This window comes from Ictidomys tridecemlineatus, chromosome 1 (assembly GCF_052094955.1).
Source record: "Ictidomys tridecemlineatus isolate mIctTri1 chromosome 1, mIctTri1.hap1, whole genome shotgun sequence".
Classification (NCBI taxonomy): domain Eukaryota; kingdom Metazoa; phylum Chordata; class Mammalia; order Rodentia; family Sciuridae; genus Ictidomys; species Ictidomys tridecemlineatus.
Window position 1 is genome coordinate 183,955,464 of NC_135477.1, and position 20,789 is coordinate 183,976,252.

The window sequence follows — 20,789 nt, forward strand, 5'->3', positions numbered from 1 at the left end:
CAGTGAGACCATGTCTCAAAATTTAAAACAAATAAAAATTAAAATAAAAAGGGCTGGAAAATGTGTCTCAGAGGTTAAGCATCTCTTGGTTCAATCTCTGGTACAAAAAAAAAAAAAAATCCTTCCAGTCTAAATGGACCTGAAACAACTGAAGGTCTCCCCACATTTCTACATATAAGGCTTTTCTCTTCTAGCATGAGTTCTTCCATGCTGTTCAAAGAGACCTAGAGAGTTGAACATTTTACCACATTTTTTAAAGGGCAGAAGGATTTTCCCTGATGTGAACCCTTTTATATCTTTTGTTATGGGCCAGCTATATGGAAATGATCAAACAGACTCCTTATCATGAAAGAAATTCTTCTCCCATGGGAAAACCCCACCTCTGTATCCATTACTAATTTGCCTAGCACAGCATATTTGGCAACTATTAAATAGCAATTTTTAAACAATGGGAAATTGTTCTCTTTGGTTCCCACTTTTCTCTTTGGGCAATATATCTTATCGGGGAATAATTAATTAGAAGTTAGTAGCCATTCTTTAATTGTACTTAACTAGGATCACTTTGATCCATTTCTCTTTTGATTATGATTATAGAATATCCCATGACAAATACTAAATGAGAATAAAAATATGATTATGAGCACTGCATTGTTTCACTACTGACTTTATTCAGACTTTGTATTACTGTTTGCATGCCTTGCTTGCTTGCTGCTTGCTGTCAACCTGGATGAGGTTTTTGCCTTTATATATCCTAAAATATTGAGATTCTAGGCTGTTTTCCTGCAGAGATAACTTAGTCCTGTAACAAGAAGTCCTGGCCGGTTGAAATAAAGACTCTTCAATTTGGACAAAACTGGGACTCAGTATTTTCTGAGTGACTTGCCCCACGACATTTGAAGAAAACTGTGAAAGTCGAATACTGCCCCACATTGCTTATCCACAGGGTTTTTTACAGTATGAGTCCTTTCATACAACTGAACAAAAATGGAACATCTGAAGGCTTTACATTTCTTACTTGAATAGGATTTATTTATTTTTGCATGAATCAATCATTCAATAAGAATCATCTCAGTCCTTAGAAGAAACTGGCAAAACTAGAAGGTGTCCCACATTTCTCACATTCACAGGGCTTCTCTCCATGAGTATTTCCATATATGAGAAGAAAAATGAAACATTACACATTCAGGGATTTTTTTTCCAGTGTGAGTGAAATGGCTTTGAAGACAACTGGGAAAATGGAATGAGTTGTCAAATTTTCACATTTAAAGAGTTATTCAGTTAGACATGGTGGTATGCACCTGTAATCCCAAAGATTTAGTAAAAAGAACTGGGGATTATGGTTCAGTGGTAGAGCACCACTGGACTAAATCACCCCCCCACCCCCCAAAAAATATTCTGCAGTGTGAGTCCTTTCTAGTCTTTCAAATTGACAAGGAATATTGAGTTACCACAATTTACATTCCAAGGATTTTTCTCCAGTAAACTTCCTACGTGTTTATGAGTACAGTAGTAAAAACAGAAGACTTTGCTAATTGTTTTCATTAGTATGATTTCTCTGCATATGAGTTCGTTCATGTATATGAAGGTGACTGGATCTAGCAAAGGCTTTTCCACATTGTTTACATTTATAGGGTTTTTCTCCAGTATGTGATCTTCCATGTATCTGAAGGTCACTAGATCTAGCAAAGGCTTTTCCACATTGTTTACATTCATAGGGTTTCTCTCCAGTATGCATTCTTTCATGTATGTGAAGGTCACTGGATCTAGCAAAGGTTTTTCCACACTGGTTACATGTATAAGGCTTCTCTCCAGTATGAGTTCGCTCATGTAAGTGAAGGGTAGAAGACTGAGTGAAGGCTTTGCCACACTGCTTACATGCATAAGGCTTCTCTCCAGTATGAGTTCGTTCATGTATTTGAAGGTAAGAGGAAGTAGTGTAAGCTTTTCCACATTGTCTACATTTATAGGGCTTCTCTCCAGTATGTGTTCTTCCATGTGTGTGAAGATGATGGGATGTAGCAAAAGCTTTTCCACATTGTTTACATTCGTAGGGTTTCTCTCCAGTATGAGTTTTTTCATGTGAGTGAAGGTGAGAGGACTGAGTGAAGGCTTTGCCACACTGCTTACATTCATAGGGCTTCTCTCCAGTATGTGTTCTTCCATGTATGTGAAGCTGACTGGATCTAGCAAAAGATTTTCCACATTGTTTACATTCATAGGGCTTCTCTCCAGTATGAGTTTGTTCATGGGAGTGAAGGGTGGAGGACTTAGCAAAGGCTTTGCCGCACTGCTTACATTCATAGGGTTTCTCTCCAGTGTGCGTTTGTTCATGTAAGTGAAGGGTAGAGGGCTTAGCGAAGGCTTTGCCACACTGCTTACATTCATAGGGTTTCTCTCCAGTGTGTGTTCTCTGATGCATTCTAAATAAACTGGGATAAGCAAAGTCTTTCCCACATACTTTACATTTAAAACGTGCATTCTCAGTGTGCATGATCGTTTGACTGTGAAGATTTGTGAGTGAAATAAAGGTTTGACCATCTTGTTTACATTCATGGAGTTTCTCTCCATAACGTACTCTTTCATGTCTTCTAAATAAAGAGGGAAAATGAAAGGCTTTTCCACATACCTTACACTTAAAAGTTTTATCTTCACTATGTGTTATCATGTGTCCTTGAACCCCTGTGAGAGAAGAAAAGGCCTCTCCACGTTGTTTACATTCATAGGGTTGCCACCCAATAGAAGTTTCTTCATGTCTTTGAATGGAACTGGAACGACTGAAGACTTTCCCACATACTGTACTTTTATAATGTCCATCTCCAGCTTGTGTTAACATTTGTGTTTGAACACTTTTGAGAGAAACCAGAGATTTCCTGCCTTGTTTAAATTCACATGGATTTTCTTCACATTCCTCATGCTTGTACTGTTTGTGTCCAGAGTGAGATGTGATCTGCCTACGAAGGAATGAAGGACATATGAAGTCTTTTGCACACATAATACAGTCACATGGATTTATTCTATTAAAATTTTTCTTTTGTCAGGTTAAGAATTGGAATATCACTGAAAGCTTCCCCACACTATCTTCTTTGCCTTTGATATTTACCATATGACCTCTGTGAAGAATGACCAGCACATTATCAATGCTTGATCCATTCATGATTTTCTATTTATTCATGGGTCCTAGGCTTACATTACCACCAAAAAATCAGGTAAAGGCTAGGTGTTCTGACTTGTTCAAATTGCCCGAAAATAAAGAGATTGAAAGGAAACAATCCTTTGCAACACAGCTTCCCAATGGCTATTCTCCAAATAGTGATATTCACATATGCAGTTTCATAGTACTTTTTGCATGTCAAGTACTTTGAAAAGACTATCTGTAACAGTTAAGTACATACTTCTGGTTAAAAAAAACTTATACATTTCCAAGTTGTGCATATTTCTGTGGTTGATTTGTTTTACAAATTATATGACATTCTCAGATATTGCTTCCTCTTGTGAGTACAGTTACCTTGGATTGTTCCCAGACTTTTTGTTCTGATCTTCAATGTTCTTCTCTTCCCATTTGTTTCCTAAAATGCCAACCCAGAAAAATCATTTTAAACTTTTAGAAGCTAGAAAAAGTTTGCCAAATTCTAGGTGTCTTTTATGCTGTATTAATTCACCAAATGGTTCCCTTTTCAGGTTTTTCATAAATGACCAAAATAAACATGAATTCTCTATTTGATTAATTAAAGAAACATCATCATTACCTATAAAAGCCAGGTTTCCGAGGACTTCCTGCATCACATCTGTGTAAAGTTTCTTCTGGGATGGACCCAGCAAAGCCCATTCCTCCTGGGTGAAGTTCACAGCCAGATCCTCAAAGGTCACTGAGACCTAAAATATCCTCAAATGTGTGTGTAGTGGAGGCCAGGAGAGATTGACAGTATGAGGAATCTACACTCAATATGCATGATGCTCACATGATTCTCTGGTCTCCCAAATAACTCAATGATTTGGTCTATCAAATATTTACTGCACTCAATTCCTCATAGCCATTCCAACACTAGAATTGGGCTGCTCAAAAGGCAAACAGTAGAGTGTTTTACACCCTTCTTTGGTGAGGTCACAGTAAGACAGGCTTCAAGGTCATTCATTCCCAACTTCATTTTTGGTTGCACTTCCTTTACAAGTCTTAACAACCTGTGCAGTAGAGAGCTAATATTAGCACTCCTGGTATTACTTACCTTTAGAAAAGAAAGTGGAGTAAGTAGGAATTTCCAGTAATCAGGAAACTAGCATTTGGACAGATCCTGCCAAGCACAGTGGCTCACTGTGTCTACACAATTATTGTAAACAACATGGTATTTACTGATCTCCTGTTTCCTTCTGAAAGTCTATTGTTCCATCCTTAAAGAAGTGCCTAGAATCAGCCCTCACCTACAACCTCTGGGCAAGGGGTCATTAAGGAGTTTCCCTCATAGATAACATTCAGAAAACCTTTCATAGAGGTTGTCACAATGTGTTAACTGGGGATTGAGATCATCCGGGTGATTACACCAAGGAACAATCAGAAGCTTGCAGGTGATTTACTCCAGAACCAAATTAGGCAATAAACAAGTACAATGATTAATAAACACAGCAATTTGATAATTTCTCATGGTTATTGTCAAAGCAGAATGGGATAAGTGGAAAGATGGCAAGTTTCTCAGAAAAAACTCAATGATCCCAAGATGTCACATTGTCCAAATGATATCCTTACAAAGTTTTATGTCTCAAAACAATAATCTTAATAAGAATAAGCTACTTTTTTAAACCTCAAAGCAACAATGAAGGTCCAATGATTAAAACTCTTCTAAACAGCAGCCACTTCACTAACATAAGGTACAATCACGTGCCACATGGCCATGTTTTGCTCAAGGGCACTTTGAATAAAGATGGGCCACATGTACAATGGTTGTCTGTTGTAAAAGAGATTTCTTGTGCCTGTAATGATGCTGTGCAAACAAACCTAACATAGGAGCACTTCCAGGAAAAAAGCAGCATTTTGCAGCCCAGAATCCTCACCTCACAGTTTGTATGTGAAACAGGCCATTCTGTGTACATCTATAAGCATGCTATGATGTCTGTATAATGATGGAACAGCCAAAAAGATCACCTTCCAGAACATGCCCCTGCCACTGACATAAAACCATACTCAAGGACTTAAAATATGTGACCTCCTGAGCAGTATAGTATAAGCAGAGGTAAACAAAAGACCAAGAGAAAGCCTTCAGTAGACTGACCTTCACAACATGAAAAGATGAGCAAAAGCAAGTGTCATGAAGAGAAATCACAATGATGATCCCAACAAACTGGAATCTAGAGGCAAAAGGTACTGCATCCCTACATTCTGTAGATAAAAGTCCATTTATTATACATTCAAATGTAAAAGAATAAAACTTTTTTAATAAACTTATAAAAATTTTAGTTTTATTTGTCTAACTATTGTGGGGCAAATTAAAAAGGAAAAAAAAAAAAAAGCAGGGACTTAATCCAGGGCACTTAACCAAACCACATCCCCAGCACATTTGATATTTTGAGACAGTACTCACTAACTTGCTCAGGATCTTATAAGTGGCTGAGAGTAGCATTTAAACTTGTGATCTTCATGCCTCAGTCTCTCCAGCAGCTTGGATTAAAGGCATGCACTACTGCACCCACTGAAAATATTATTTTTTATAGAAGAATAAGCTAAACAATATTACAAAAATGATAAGCAGTAAAGAAAAATATTAATACTCACACCAAAGTGACACAAACAGAGAGATTGGAGCCATGATAGTACTATCGTGAAAAAGAACAGATCAGAGAGCCTGGAACAGTCCCCAAATAAATTCACACAAATATGATCTGTTGATCTATGAAGAAGGAAAGTCATTTACATTCGAGATGAAAATGGTTCCAGGAAGAGGAAGCTGCTCCATCTGCGTATCCTCTAGAGAAAAGTGGAAACACAAGCAGAAGCATCAGAACAAGAGCCTCACCATGCCCAAGAGCACTGAAAGTTCACCAGAGCTACAGGAAGCAGTCATGAGGAAGAGTGGAGAGCAGCAGCACAGTGTGACCTCCACTAGCCCTGAAGACAGCCTCTCTGGTGCAGGACAGCAGCCTGACATCCCAGTGTGAAACCCTGGTCACTGGTTCCACACTGTACACAGATTTATCAAAGTCTCTGCATTTTTTAATTAAAAACATCACAGGACTATGTTAATAGTCTAAAACAACCTTTCACTCTTCTAAGTCAGAAAGCAATCACTGTAAAAACTTAGTAGAAATTCCTGAAAAGAATTTAAGTAAGCAAACAGCCTGCATCTGGCAAGAACAGCAAATTACTGTTTACACACTCAACCATCACCTAAAATCTGATAAAGAAAACTACAGGAAGAGTTTTTTTTTTTTAAATCAGGTTTCAAAAACACCCAGGTTCAGGAGGCTGAGGCAGGAAGTTTAGAAGCTCAATCCCAGGCTTAGAAAACTTAGGGAAGCCCTAAGCAAGTTAGCAATACCCTAAATCAAAATTAAAAAAAAAAAAAAAAATTTGTGTAGTGCCCGTGGGTTCTCTCCACAGTATCCTCCAAAAGAAACAAACAAACCAGTTGGTCTGAAGAAATAAGGAAGCCCACACAGGTCAGGAGAAGTTCTCTCAGAGAGTACCCAGACCTGCATGCTTAGCACTCATTTTTTCCCCAGGCTGGGGAAAGTAAAGGCAGAGTAAAGGCATAGTAGAGTTTTAAATAGGACCACTGCATGTTAAAAAAAGAAGCCCCAGCACAGCTACCCACAGAAACCAGAGGAGGAGCTCTCACTGTTTCTATTGTTCTTCCTTAGCTTCTGGTGTAGGTGAAAATGAGGGCAAGCACACTGAGATCTGGAAGCAACAGTTTATTAGTAGCACCACAGCCTTGAGGAATAAATCCCAAAGCTTTTAGTTTTATACATAAGCAAGTTTTGAGGGCATTGAGTCATGGAAGTTGGTGCAATCTATTACAGGGTGAATTCTACATTCCTTATGTGGGCACAAACTTGTCAACAGCCTAAGCACCCAGCTCATACAGATTAGGGACTTTTTCTCCACTAAACATCAAGAGGGATTGTTCTTTCTCTGATACTTTGTTTGCTCCTTCTGCTATTGTGGTTATCTTGTTACAGGCACCTGCAGCTGCTGCAAGCCTCCATGATAAAATGTCAGTAGGCAGAGCTGCTGTGGGTCAAGCTACAAAACTATAGCCTGTCAGCTCTTAAACAGTTTCCACTCTGTCCTACCACAGTGGCATTCAGGGAAATCTGTCAAACAGGCTGAACACGAGCTAATTCACTTCACATAGCATATAAAATGCAGTCTAGGCAACTGCATAAAGGAAAAGCAACATAGGAGAAAGGGGAAACACATTTTCACTCACTTTTAAACAACAACAAAAATGTATATAGAATACTGAGAAATAGAAAAAAATGTCTCATCAGTGGAAATTAAATGCCTTGAGGTTGATAATCCCTGAGAAAGATCAGACTCAAGAATCACTAGGCTATTTTTTTTCTATTTATTTACTTATTTATTTTTTGTTCCAGGGATTGAATTCAGAGGTGCTTAACCACTGAGCCACATCCCTAGCCCTTTTAATTTTAATTATTTTTATTTTGAGAGAAAATATCTCTAAGTAGTTCAGGGCCTAAGTTACTCAGGCTGATTTTGATTTTGTGATCCCCCTGCCTAAGCCTCCTGAGCCACTGGGATTACAGGCATATGCCACAGTGGTGGGAATAGGCTAGAATTTAATTAAATGACTTAAATTTTTAATATGCATGCACCTGAAACAAACTCAAAATACACCAGGCAGAGATATATAGAACTGCCCAGGACAATGAAGAATCCACAGTTACACTAGAAGACATCAGCACAATTCTGTTGGGTCTGAGACCGTGTAGCAGAGAAGCAGACAGGAGGGCTTCCCTGGTCATTAGCCAACAGGAAGCCCACAGTCTTCTTCAAGTCACAATAACACTCCTCAGGAGAGGTAATATTCTGAGCCATAAAACACCCCAACAGTGTGTATCACCAGTGAAATCCCAAGTATGCTCAAAGAATATGGGTGTTAAAGCAGAAATCATAAAAGAAGCAGCTGGAAAGTCTCCAGGGAATGGGAGGTGAAACACAGGTCTGTAAACAGACATGGGTGGAAGAGGTAACTCAAGGAAAAAGTTGACCATTTTGAGGAAAATGAAATGTAAAAGTCCACAATAGGAAATCTGTAGAAAACAGGACAGATGGTGCTTGGATGATATCACAGGTATCCAAAGAAAATTTCAAATAAGAAGAACTGAAAGCAATAATTGAACCTTCTACTTCAGGAAACCAAAGAAAGAAGAGCAAGGTAAACATATATTAAGCATAGGAAACTGACAGAGAGGGATTGAGGAAACCTCAATCAGGAAATAAGAAGTCTGCAAAACCAAGTTCTTCATGAATATCGGCATCACTGATAAACCTATATGAGGCTAAGAAAATAGAGGACAGGGTCTGGAGTTATGAAATGCTTGCATAATAAGCACTTGCCTGTGATGCACTGGGTTCAATCCTCATCATAAAAGTAAATAAATAAAATAAAGGTATAAAAATACAATAAAATTAAAGAAATAAGAAAACATTTTAGTAAATTCTGTGAAATTCAGGGCCAGATTTGCTGTGCTTGTTGAACTTCACAAAAACTACTTCTAAAAATGGAAATATTAGACCATACCTAAAAACAGCCAAAATGTTGTACAGATCACAGTGAGTGTAGACACAGTATTTATGTGATTCCCAAATTTCATAAGTTAATAGTCCAGCTCCTAAAGGGATGGTCCAAAGAGGAGGCACTTGGGTGGGAACAGGAATTAGGTGACATGGTGAGAGTGCTTGTGAGGAAAATCAGCACTCTTATTTAGACACATATATCTTTTCAGAAAACTTGTATCACTATTTCAAAGATAAGTCATTTAGTGATTAAAGTATCACATTTGGGTATTTTAGGTATTGCTAAAATTGTCTTTAAAATTTACCAACAAGCCAAGTGTGATGGCACATGCCTGTAACCCCTGCAGCTTGGAGGTCTGAGGCCCTAAGCAATTTAGCGATACCCTGTCTCAAAACAAAAAAATTTAAAATGGGCTGGGGTTGTGGCTCAGTGGTTAAGCACTTCTGGGTTCCATTCCTGATACCAAAACACCACTCAGTTAACATGAACCTGCCAAGTCCAGACAATAACAACAGCAACAAACTGTCATTCCTGTCAAATTCTCCACCTTGTAAGAAACTAATGTTTTTGTGAATCCTCATTTATAAATGTATCCACTTTTTTTTTTCATAGAAATAGATTCATTCTGCAGCAACAATGCAAGACAGAATTTATCTCTTTTTTAAGTGGCATTCTGGAGTCAAGGACCTAGTAGTCAATTTGAAATCACTGAAAAGACAAGATCAAATTTCACAAAATTTCTCTATATACTAAGGGGTAGCAAAAGAGAAATTATCATTTTTCCCCCTTTTTGGTAACCAGGATTGAATCCAGAAGCACTTTACCACTGAGTCACATCCCCAGCCTTTTATATTGTATTTACAAGACAGAGTTGCCTAGGGTTGTGCTAAGTTGCTAAAGCTGTCCTCAAATTTTTAACCCTCTTGCTTCAGGCTTTGGAGCAGTGAGAATTACAGGTGTGCACCACTGTTCCTGGATGTAAATTAGGATATTTAACAAATGGAAATGTAAGTAAACTTTTTTTTAAAAAATCCAATTCTTTCTTCCTTCTTTCATAATATTTCATCATATTTGGCTCTGAATAAATGAACCTGGGCCTCAAATAAGTGAGCAGATCATTTCACAGTGAAAAACACAGAAACAGCTGGTGCTGAGGGAGCACAGACTTGTCAGACTCAAGGGGCAGGTAAGGTCCCTGCCAGCTGGACATCTCCCACCTGGTCCTGCTCACTGAAACACTCCATGATCACCCTCCCAGGAGACCTGGACCATGACTCCAGTCTATGAGGCTTTCAGGTTTGCACAGCACTGCACTGGGGTGGGTGGTCCTTATGCTCTGGGAGAGTTTTCCTCCTTCACAACTGTGAGAGAATGCAAGGGCAGGAATCACTGCTGACCTGGCCCCTCAGCACCAGCATCCACAGGCTCACTGTGCACCTGTCTTCAAGGAATAGGAACAGGGCTTGGGAGAAACAATGTCCCAAGGAGGTAGCTATCTAGATGAGGCCTGTTCCAGGAAATCCCTTAGCCCCAAGGCATCCAGCTTCTCCCAAGAAGCTGCACCCCACACCTTAAGCTGTCTTCTAAGAGGAGCTGACCCAGGGCCCAAAATTCCCTGCACCTTCCAAGGCACAGGACATCTGTGGGCACCTTGTGGACGCCCCAGGAAAGGATAGTGGCTGAGGACATAGGGCCCTGACAAGGGTCCAAAGGGAACCTCTGCTCAAGAAATTGTGATATGGTATCTACACCTAAGAAAGATAAAAGGAGAAGCACATGATTTTTACAAGTGTGAACTGAAGTTTTCTATGAAGTTGCTCTACATCAAAAAACCTTCAGAGTACTTGACTTCTGTTAACTAGATCACCATGAGGGTGGAAAGACAGGATTCTGTATGGAGAGCAACAATTATCTTGGGCTATGTTAAGCCCTTCAACAGCCAATTACCTTAATTTCTGTATCAGATCAGAATTCTGAAACTAATAAATTTCTCAGACTATATCACTAAGCTTACCAGATGTATAACCACCATTTTCAAAAGCTAAGAATGCAGTAACAACAGACCTACAGAAGAAATCCCCCTCCTTTTTTTTTTTTTTTTGCTGTAGCCCACCAATCTGATGCTCCTACCAATGCAATTGGTTAATGTATTGAAACATAACTTTGTTTTATAAAAGTTCATGTAGACCCAGCACACTAGTGAAGAACTATAATCCCAGCAGCTTGAGAGGCTAAGGCACGAGGACTGCCAAATTCAAAGCAAACTCAGTAACTTAGTGAAGTCCTATGGAACTTAAGAGAGATTTCTTCTGAAAATAAAATATAAAAAGGGCTGGGAATATGGCTCAGTGGTTAAGGGAGGGAGGGAGGGAGGGAGGGAGGGAGGAAGGGAGGGAGGGGAGGAAGGAAGGAAGGAAGGAAGGAAGGAAGGAAGGAAGGAAAAGATGCAATCTCTTCCAGGGAGGGACACACACATCATTCAGGATAAGCTGATTAAAATAAATTGTTTTCCTCAGGTGGGGTGGCCAATGCCTTTAATCCCAACAGCTTGAGAAGCTGAGATAGGAGGATCAAAAGTTCCAGGCTAGGCGGGTCAACATAGCCAGATCCTGTATGACTACATGACTGGTGTGAATGTACATCATGTGCAGCCAGAAAAAGGAGCAGTTACACTCAATATTTATGTATGATATATCAAAGTGCATTTTATTGTCATATATAACTAATGAAAACCAAGTAAAAGAAATAAACAATTTCTGCCCAAAACAAACAAAAAAGGGCTGGGGATGTAGCCCAAGATTCCATAACCCTAGTACCAATAACAACCAACTACCTTATTTCATTTTAAGCAGTTTTTGCCCAAACACAGGGATGTGTCAAGTGATTATTCTTTCCCCTCAAGTATAATATTCAGAAACAGAAAACAAATGCTTTCAAAATTGTTATTCTTGCCAGAGATACTGGCAGAGGCCTGTAATCCCAGAGACTCCAGAGGCTGAGGCTGGAAGATCACAAGTTGGAGGCCAGCTTCCGACACAACTGGGATAAGATCTCAAATTTTTGAAAAAAAAGGGGGGGGGCTGAAGATGTCACTGATAAAGCTTCCCTAGTTTTGATCCCCATTAGAAAAACAAAATATTCTTCGCAATGTCTCACTAGAGGAAAAGTGAAAGTTAATAGACTGACCCGTTTGAAATACAGTAGGAAGAATGAATATTTGATAATGATGTGAAGTGGAGAGAAAGATGAGATTTTAGAATGAATGCAGGAGGCAACTGCAATTTTAATGGCCTACAGCAGCCTTCAGAGGAGCTAAACCAGGGGAAGAAAAGTGGATTAGCGACCCTGCTTCTATACATTTGGAAGGGTGGGAGCGGGCAACCAGCAGGGAGAGGAGGGGACCTAGAAACCTGGGCCGCCCAGCTCACCCCGCAAACCCATGGGAAAGGGCTCAGGGCCATACGCCAGTGAGAACTGGGCCGCACCGCTCTGCAGCTAACCTCGGGGACCCACCAGCACAGCGGGACTAGGATACAGACACCCACCAAGGGCCACCCGCAAACGGAGACAAACAAGGCCGCCCGCTCTGCAGCTGACCTCGGGGACCCACCAGCACAGCGAGACTAGGATACAGACACCCACCAAGGAGCCACCCGCAAACGGGGACAAACAAGGCCACCCGCTCTGCAGCTCACCCGCACGCCGGGGCCCCAAGGCAGGCGCTGAGCGGGTTCCGTCAGACCTAGTCGCAAAATCACCATTTTTTACTTCAGTAGTGATCCGGTGTCCTCGCGAGGAACCTTCGGGCACCTAAGTTCGTGGGGGACACGCGCAGATCAGCGTCAAGGGAGCAGGAACTGGAGAAGCAGAGTTGCTGAGGAAGAAAAGGCCGCGAGACTGCGAAAGCCCGCCCTTCCCCTACGTCGGCGCACCTAATTGGACAGTTCCACCCGGCGTCCCTGATGGACCGCCTCCAGGCACGCCTCTGCACCGTGACTGACAGCAAGGATTATCCAATCACTGGCTCAAATTGGCTGGAGTGACACATTCGTGACTCCAAAGGTGGGGCTTCTCTGCTGTTCTGGGAAATAATCCAGGTAGGAAGCCTTTGCTGGGAACCTGGCACAGAAGGTGACTTCTGGGACTGAGTTGTGGCTCCGCGAGAGAGGCTTTCCTGGCACGAGTGAGGCCCTAGGTTGTAACCTTGCCACGGAAACGAACAGCAATGACAGCAACAGTTCCTTGGAAGTCTGAGGCAGCAGGAGTCCAAGTTCACGTCAGCTTCTGCAAACAGACCCTGTATTGAAATAAAGTAAAAACGGTTGGGGACCCAGCTCAGAGGTCGACCCCACTGGGTTTGTTCCCTAGGACGGCAAGGAAAAAGTTCTAGATAGCTAGATATAAAGATATACAGTATACACTACAATCTGCTTTGACCTCAGGCAACTTAGCAAAACACAATCTCAGAACTTGTGAAACACTATTTAAAGATATCATATATATCACATGATATCTAAAAATGAAAACAGTTTGACAATTATTTTAGTAATTCTCTTCACCTCCTGGCCTCTGCTCTTTTGAGGAGGCAGCCTGAGTTGTAAAAGGAAGCAGTTGGTGTTCCTGCTTTGGCTCAGTGTTCCATCTTCCGCAGAATAAAATAAAAATAAAAGAAGGCAATCCTCTAGGACAGCAATGTGTGGTGGAAATAAAATGAGCATCTGTGCTTAATGTAGATGTTCTACATTCTACCTTTAGGGAAGTCCTAGGCAGAGACCTGACTCTGGTGATTCCATAGGTCAGGTCCTCTGTTTATCCCAAAACCAAACAGAGAAGGTCATGATGAAAAACAGGAAAGGACTTTGATCAGGGCAGGTACACCAGGAAGACAAGAGAACCATGTCCTTAGCCCTGGCTTCGGGAGCTGAGTAGGACTTTCAGGTTTTATAGAAAGGGTAATCATAGGCATGTATGTGTACAAAAAAACTGTATAGGATTTGGTATTATCTGTGGCTTCAGCCATCCCTGGGTCTCATAACATATTTGTGAGCTCATGCTCACTTGTCCCAATCATACACATCTCTCCATTGCACAGACTGGTGTCACTTTGTCTCTCAGGAGGAGTCCCCCTCCTATGTGTTCTTTCCATGCCAATGGTTTAGAGGCACCAACATTTTTCAACAAAAAACACAAACCCGTTTGCTCCTGACTGAAAAGCAACATACCCCTAGATGCTGACCCAGTGTTCTCAGCTTCCTGGGTATCAAATGGTAGTCAAACCAGAGTGAAGAATAAACAAATATCATTCACCCAAAATGCCTTAGGAAAAAAGAAAGGGGAGCGGTAGGGGTTTTGTGTGTGGAATTGGGGTCTCTGATAAACTTTGTGATTGTGTCATGCGTGGTGGCTAGGAAGTTTCTGTGCAAAGGCATAGGAGGCCTGGCTGCTAGAAAGTTTCTGTGCAAAGATGCAGAATGCCTGGCTGCTGGGAAACTTCCATGTAAAAGACATGGGATACCTGGCCACTGTAGCAATGTTCTTCACAAGGAAGCTCTGTTAAGAATTTTATTAGTTTTTGAACTAGATTTTAGGCACATAACTCCTGGGAATAAAGAAACTTGCTTTCTAGGTAACTACAGTGTTTCACCACGCACTGGTGCTCCTGGATCTGCCTGCCTAACAGAAACTTTAGACAAAGGACTTTCTTAAGAGCTGCACAAAGCTCCTGACATTACATATTGTAACTGTGGAATGTAACTGCAGAATTAACAACCTTACTGATACTCTATAAACAGTAATATAGTTAAGGTACTAATGACCTAATGTAACCTATTGGTATAAATACACATGGCCATTTTCTTTCCTCTGCACCTTGTCTGTTTGTACCCTTATTTATTTTCTTTACATGTATCATCTATCTACTGTGGGCTTATCTGTCTCATTAAAGTTCTCTGGTAAAAAAAAATTAAGTTTACAAGTTACTTTCTCTAGTATTTTGTAAGTGGCAATTGTTAATTAATCTAATAATCTCAACTTCAATAATACAATAAAAATACCCTTATAATATGTTCCTTTCTTCTTACTTCTCTTCCATGAATTTCCTGGATTGGGTAGCTGAGAGTGCTCCTAGCATGTACCCATTGTTAACTCATTTTCTAGGTAAAGTTTCTGAATATTTTCAAACTAATGTCCATAGTCATCTTTTATTCCTTTATTTTCTATTGAGATGATTCCTGGAAGACTCAGGGGCAACCATGTATCACCCAAATTTACATGGAGAGAAGTTGGCCATCTGTGTGTGCTTGCATGTGTGTGGTGCTTCTCAGAAATCTCCACTGAGACATTGCCCACAAAAGTTAGTCAAAACCAGCACTGACTGACTGGCCTTTTGCCAAGATGGGAACCAGTTCTGTTTTTTTTTAAAACATGTATCCCAGGCATGTTAATGCTCAGTTCAAATGGAAAAGAAACAAATGCAACTACTCAAGTATCTTATTTATTATTAGTAATTTATTGCATCACAATAATGTGTCTATATGAGTACTTCAGCTCTGAATCATCTGGTAGAAAATTTACTTCATCAAAATTGAAGCAATATATTTAAAATAAACACATAAGAAGGTGTTACTCAGGGAACAGTCTTTAATCTGCTTTTGGTTACACTTAATTTCAAATTGTTTTTATGTCAGAAATTACTATTAAATCACAAAATATCTTCATGTTTTAAAATGGGTAAAAAGGGATAGCATTTCTCACTTTCATGATGTATTATTTAGAAAATGTTCAATATTACATTTTTAAAATTACAGATAATACCTTGAATGTTCTTAGACTTCCTTTCCATAGTCTCATCTAATTGAACAAAAATGGTATATTTATACTGGGAAGGAGGTCCTCTGGGTATAGATTAACCTTATTTTTTTCTTAACCCTTAATGGTAGTAAAATGTACATTAAATACAACTTATAATAATAATCAAATTTTGCTTCACTATTCAGTTACATTTAGCAGACTCACATTTGATACAGCCATTGACACTATATGCCTCCAGAAATATTTCATTACCCAAACTGTACCCTTCCCCACTGTCAACAAGGAACCTGTAAATATAGAAAAGGATAAAATTCCAGAGAAGGACTATAGCAAAAGTAAGATAATCAAAGGAACAAACTAAGAGAACAAATATAGTGGGTAAAAAAATAATTTCAATAAAGAAATAGACATTCTGAAAATAAATCATTCCGTAATGGAAATGAAGCTTATAATGAATCAAGTTAAAATTCACTTGAAAGTATCACCCACAGATTAGATCACATAGATAATCAGGCCTTGAGGACACAATTCAGGTCTTGAAAGCAGAGTATATGAACTTGAACACTCAGTATGCAATGAAAAAATAAAAACAACTAAAAGGCTATGATCAGAGAATTCATATACAATTTGAACCCTTAAAGAGGCAGCATACAAGAACTCTGAGACAAAGTCAAAAGAACCAATGTGAGAGTCATTGGGATAGAAGAGAAGATGGAGATGTTGACTGATACAATTAAAAACTTTTTCAATAAAATAAATAGCAGAAAACATTCTAAACCTTAGATATAAAATGGAAATACATATACAGAATGCATAAAGAACACCAAATAGAAAAGATCAAAACAGAAGTGACCTAAGACACATCATAATCACAATGTCTAACGTAGAAACTAAGGAAAAATAGGAAAAGCTGTAGGAGAATAATGTTAAATCACTTTTAGCAGCAAATTAGTAAGGATCACTACTGAGTTCTCAACTTAGACCCTAAAATGAAAGAGGGACAATATCTAAAATTCCTAAAAGAAAAAAATTGCCAGCCAAGATTGCTATATCTAGCAAAGTTATCTATCAGAATCAGAAAAAATAAAATCTTACTTTGGTAAGAAAAAAACTAAAAGAATGATCACTAAGATATTGCTCAAAGAATAACAATGATGCATTGACACAGAGAAAACCCCATAGTCACAGCCATCTGACACCTGACAAAGGTGGCAAAAGCGTGTTGGAGAACAGTTATCCTTTAAAAACATGGTGCTGGAGATCCTCCCACACCAACCTGCATGGGACCAGGCTCACAGTAAGCTTGGGTCCATCCTGTTACTGCCAGACACCCACTGGAGCTCATGCTCTGGCAGAGGACCGCCTCTTCATACCAGCAGACGATTGCAGGGGCTCAGGCCTGGCCTAGATCCACCCACACCGACATACACAGGACCCAATACACCACCCTCCTTCACCTGGAAGCCCAACCCTAACCTACTTCCATCTTGGAACACTGCAGTCATTGTCATAGCCTTTACCATGCAGTAGCCCTTACCTTTTGACAACAGACAGGGCCTAGAAGCAGCTGTGTCTCAGAGCAGGCATCCCAAAATCAGTGTAAGGCTCACCTTTTTAGCCCCATTTCTGTAAGACATTGCATCCATCTTGGGGAACCTCCACTATTATCTCGAGTTACCTCGACTATTGCCGCCACCAACTTTGGCTGCGGTAGCATACATTGAGGAACACCAGCAGGGTCAGGAAGCCCAACACCAAGGTGAGGTACAGAATATCTGCAAGGGCGCTACGAGACTATAGGGTAGAAATTGTAATATCTCAGATCCACACTGCAAGAAAGGAAGACATATAGGCAACATGAAAAAACAAGGGAGGAAAATGCCCCCCAAATACCAGGATGCTATAATAACCAAACCCACGGAAAACAAAGTTGATAAAATGTAAGAGAAGGAGTTCAGAAGGCTCATAATTAAAATGATCTATGAATTAAAGAATGATCTAAATGAGCAAATATAGGCAAAAACTTATTACTCCAACAAAGACATAAGACAGCAGATACAGGTAGCAAAAGATTACTTCAAGAAAGAGATAGAAATTCTGAAAACAAAAAAAAAAAAAAAAAAACAGGGGCTGGGATTGTGGCTCAGTGGTGGAGCGCTCCCCTAGCAGGGGCGGGACACGGGTTTGATCCTAAGCATCACATAAAAATAAAAGGCATTGTGTAGTGTCCATCTACACCTAAAAAAAAATAAATAAATAAATATTAAAAAAAACAGTCGGAAACCCTTGAAATGAAGAAAACAATAAACAAAATAAGAAACTCAATACAAAGCATAACCATCAGACTAGATCACTTGGAAGAAAGAATGTCAGATAATGAAGGCAAATATTACAATCTGGAAAATAAAGATGATCACACAGTGAAGATAGTAAGAAACCATGAACAGAACATCCAAGAATTATGGGACAGCATAAAAAGACCAAATCTTAGAGTTATTGGGATAGAGCAAGGCACAGAGTTTCCAACCAAAGTAATACACAATCTCTTGCGTGAGATAATATCAGAAAATTTCCCAAGCATGAAGAATGAATTGGAAAACAAAGTACAAGAGGCTAACAGGAGATCAAATATATAAAATTACAACAGATCTACACCAAGGCACATTATAATAAAAATTCCTAGCATACAGAATAAGGATAGAATCTTAAAAGTCGCAAGAGAGGAATCAAATCACATCTAAAGGGAGACAAATTCGTATCTCAGCAGATTTTTTTAATCCAGTCACTCGAAGCCAAGGATCATAGGACAACATATACCAAGCTCTGAAAGAAAATGGGTGCCAACCAAGAATCTTATATCTAGCATAATTAAGCTTTAGTTTTGATGATGAAATAAAAATTTTCCATGATAAACAAAAGTTAAAAGGATTTACATCTTGAAAGCCTGCACTACAGAACGTCTTTGGCAAAATATTCCACAAACAGAAAATAAAAAACAATGATGAAAATCAGCAAAGGGAAGTACTACACTACAGGAAAAACTAATCAGAGGAGAAACCAAGTAAAGTTAAATATCAAAAATATACACAAATGACTGGGAATTAAAATGTCTCAATAATAACCCTTAATGTTAAAGGCCTAAACTTACCAATTAAAAGACATAGACTAGCATATTGGATTGGAAAAAAAAAGACTCAACAATATGCTGCTCCCAAGAGACTCATCTCAAAAAAAAAAAAAAAAAAAAGACATCCATAGACTGAAGGTGAAAAGTCAGAGAAAATCACACCACTCACATGGACTGTGGAAGCAAGCAGGGGTTCATCCTTATTTCAAATAAAATAGACTTCAAACTAAATTTAATCAAAAGAAATAAAGAAGGGCACTACACACTGTTCAAGAGAACCATACACCAACAAGACTTAACAATTATAAATATATATGCCTCAAACAATGGAGCATCTATGTTCATCAAACAAACTCTTCTCAAGTTCAAGAGTCAAGTAGACGACAACAAAATAATTTTGGGTGACTTTAACACACATATTTCACCATTGGATAGATCTTCCAAATAAAAAATGAATAAAAAACTATAGAAATCAATAACACAATCAATAACTTAGATCTAACTGACATATATAGAATCTTTCATCCTTCAACAAGAGAATACACTTTCTTCTCAGCACCATGTCAGTCCTATAAAATGGATCATATATTATGCCACAAATCAGTTCTTAGCAAACATTAAAAATTAGAGAAACTAACCCGCAATCTATCAGATTATAAGAAATTAAATTAGAAATCAATGATAAAATAAGAAATAAAAGCTACTCCAACACCTGGAGACTAAATAACATGCTATTGAATGAACAATGGGTTGCAGAAGACATCAAGAAGATTTTTTAAAAAAAATTACAGGTGAATGAGAACACAGATACAACATATTGAAATCTCTGGGACATTATGATGACAGTTCTAAGAGAAAATTTCATTGCATGGAGTTCATTCCTTAAAAGAAGGAAGAGTCAACAAATAAATGATTTAACATTACATCTCAAAGCCCTAGAAACACAAGAACAAATTACACCAAAAGCAGGAGAAGACAAGAAATAATTAAAATCAGAGCTGAAATAAATAAAATTGAAAGAAAAGAAACAACTGAAAAAACTGACAAAACAAGAGTTTGGTTTTTGAAAAAATAAATAAAATTGATAGTCCCTTAGCCATGATAAAGAAGAGAAGGAGAGAGAAAACTCAAATTACTAACATACGTGATGAAGAAGAAAATATCACAACAAACACTACAGAAATACAGAAGATAATTAGAAATTATTTTGAAAATTTGTACTCCAATAAAATAGAAAATATTGAAGGCATTGACAAATTTCTAGAGTCATATGATTTGTACAAATTGAATCAGTATGATATACACAATTTAAGCAGATCAATAAGTGTTGATCACAATAAGTGTTGGTGAGGATGTGGGGGAAAAAGGCACACTCACACACTGCTGGTGGGACTGCAAATGAGGGCAGCCAATATATAAAACAGTATGGAGAATACCTGGGAATGGAACCCTCATTTGATCCAGCTATCCTCCTTCTTGGTCTATACATAAAGGACTTCAAAATAGCATACTACAGGGACACAGCAACATCAATGTTTATAGAAGCACAATTCACAATAGCTAAACTGTGGAACCAACCTAGATGCCCTTCAGTAGGTGAATGGATAAAAAATGTGGCATATATAAACAATGGAATATTACTCACATTAAAAGAGAATAAAATCATGGCATTTGCAGGTAAATGGATGGAGATGGAGAAGTTAAGTGAAGTTAACCAGTCCCCAAAATCCAAATGCCAAATGTTTTCTCTGATATAAGAAGGTTGATTCATAGTGGGGCTGGGGGTCATGGGAAGATTAGACAAACTCTAGATATGGCATAGTGGAGGGAAGGGGAAGGAGGGCACAAGGGGGTAAAAAAAAGATTGTGGAATTAGATGGACATTACTACCCTAAGTACATGTATGAAGAAGACATGAATGATGTGAATATACATTGCCTACAAGTGAAGATATGAAAAATTGTCCCATGTATATGTAATATGAATTGTAATGCATTCTGCTGTCATGTATAATAAATTAGAATAAAAAATAAAAAATACATAAGACCCATGAGATTTCTTTCAAGTTTGTTTTCAGTGTATAACAAGAAAGACCATGTGAG

At 38.8% G+C, this 20,789-nt stretch overlaps 1 protein-coding gene across 11 annotated transcripts; it reads right to left on the reverse strand.

Annotated features, from left to right (window-relative positions):
• Positions 1–648: 648 nt before the first annotated feature.
• On the reverse strand, positions 649–12,658 carry LOC101964035 (uncharacterized). Of its 11 annotated transcripts, none has more exons than XM_021732317.3 (5): positions 12,509–12,658; positions 5,762–5,953; positions 3,747–3,873; positions 3,506–3,566; positions 649–2,951 (listed from the first exon to the last, which is right to left on the reverse strand). In XM_021732317.3, the coding sequence occupies exons 2-5, from the start codon at positions 5,894–5,896 to the stop codon at positions 1,529–1,531; spliced, it is 1,746 nt and encodes a 581-aa protein (XP_021587992.2). In that variant the 5' UTR covers positions 5,897–5,953; positions 12,509–12,658; the 3' UTR covers positions 649–1,528. The 11 variants fall into 11 exon arrangements, with proteins under 11 accessions (XP_021587992.2, XP_021587990.2, XP_077909016.1 ...); XM_021732315.3 differs by having other exon boundaries at positions 12,446–12,654; XM_078052890.1 differs by having other exon boundaries at positions 12,519–12,653.
• Between the last annotated feature and the right edge of the window lie 8,131 nt (positions 12,659–20,789).

What these genes read in the sequence shown, in the direction of transcription:
- LOC101964035 (XM_021732317.3), bottom strand. Translation starts at nt 5,896, where the DNA reads ATGACTTTCCTTCTTCATAGATCAACAGATCATATTTGTGTGAATTTA. An exon ending in TCTGTTTGTGTCACTTTGGT is followed by an intron (nt 3,874 to 5,761) that starts GTGAGTATTAAT and finishes AGGATATTTTAG; the next exon opens with GTCTCAGTGACCTTTGAGGA. An exon ending in AAGTCTGGGAACAATCCAAG is followed by an intron (nt 2,952 to 3,505) that starts GTAACTGTACTC and finishes ATTCCTTCGTAG; the next exon opens with GCAGATCACATCTCACTCTG.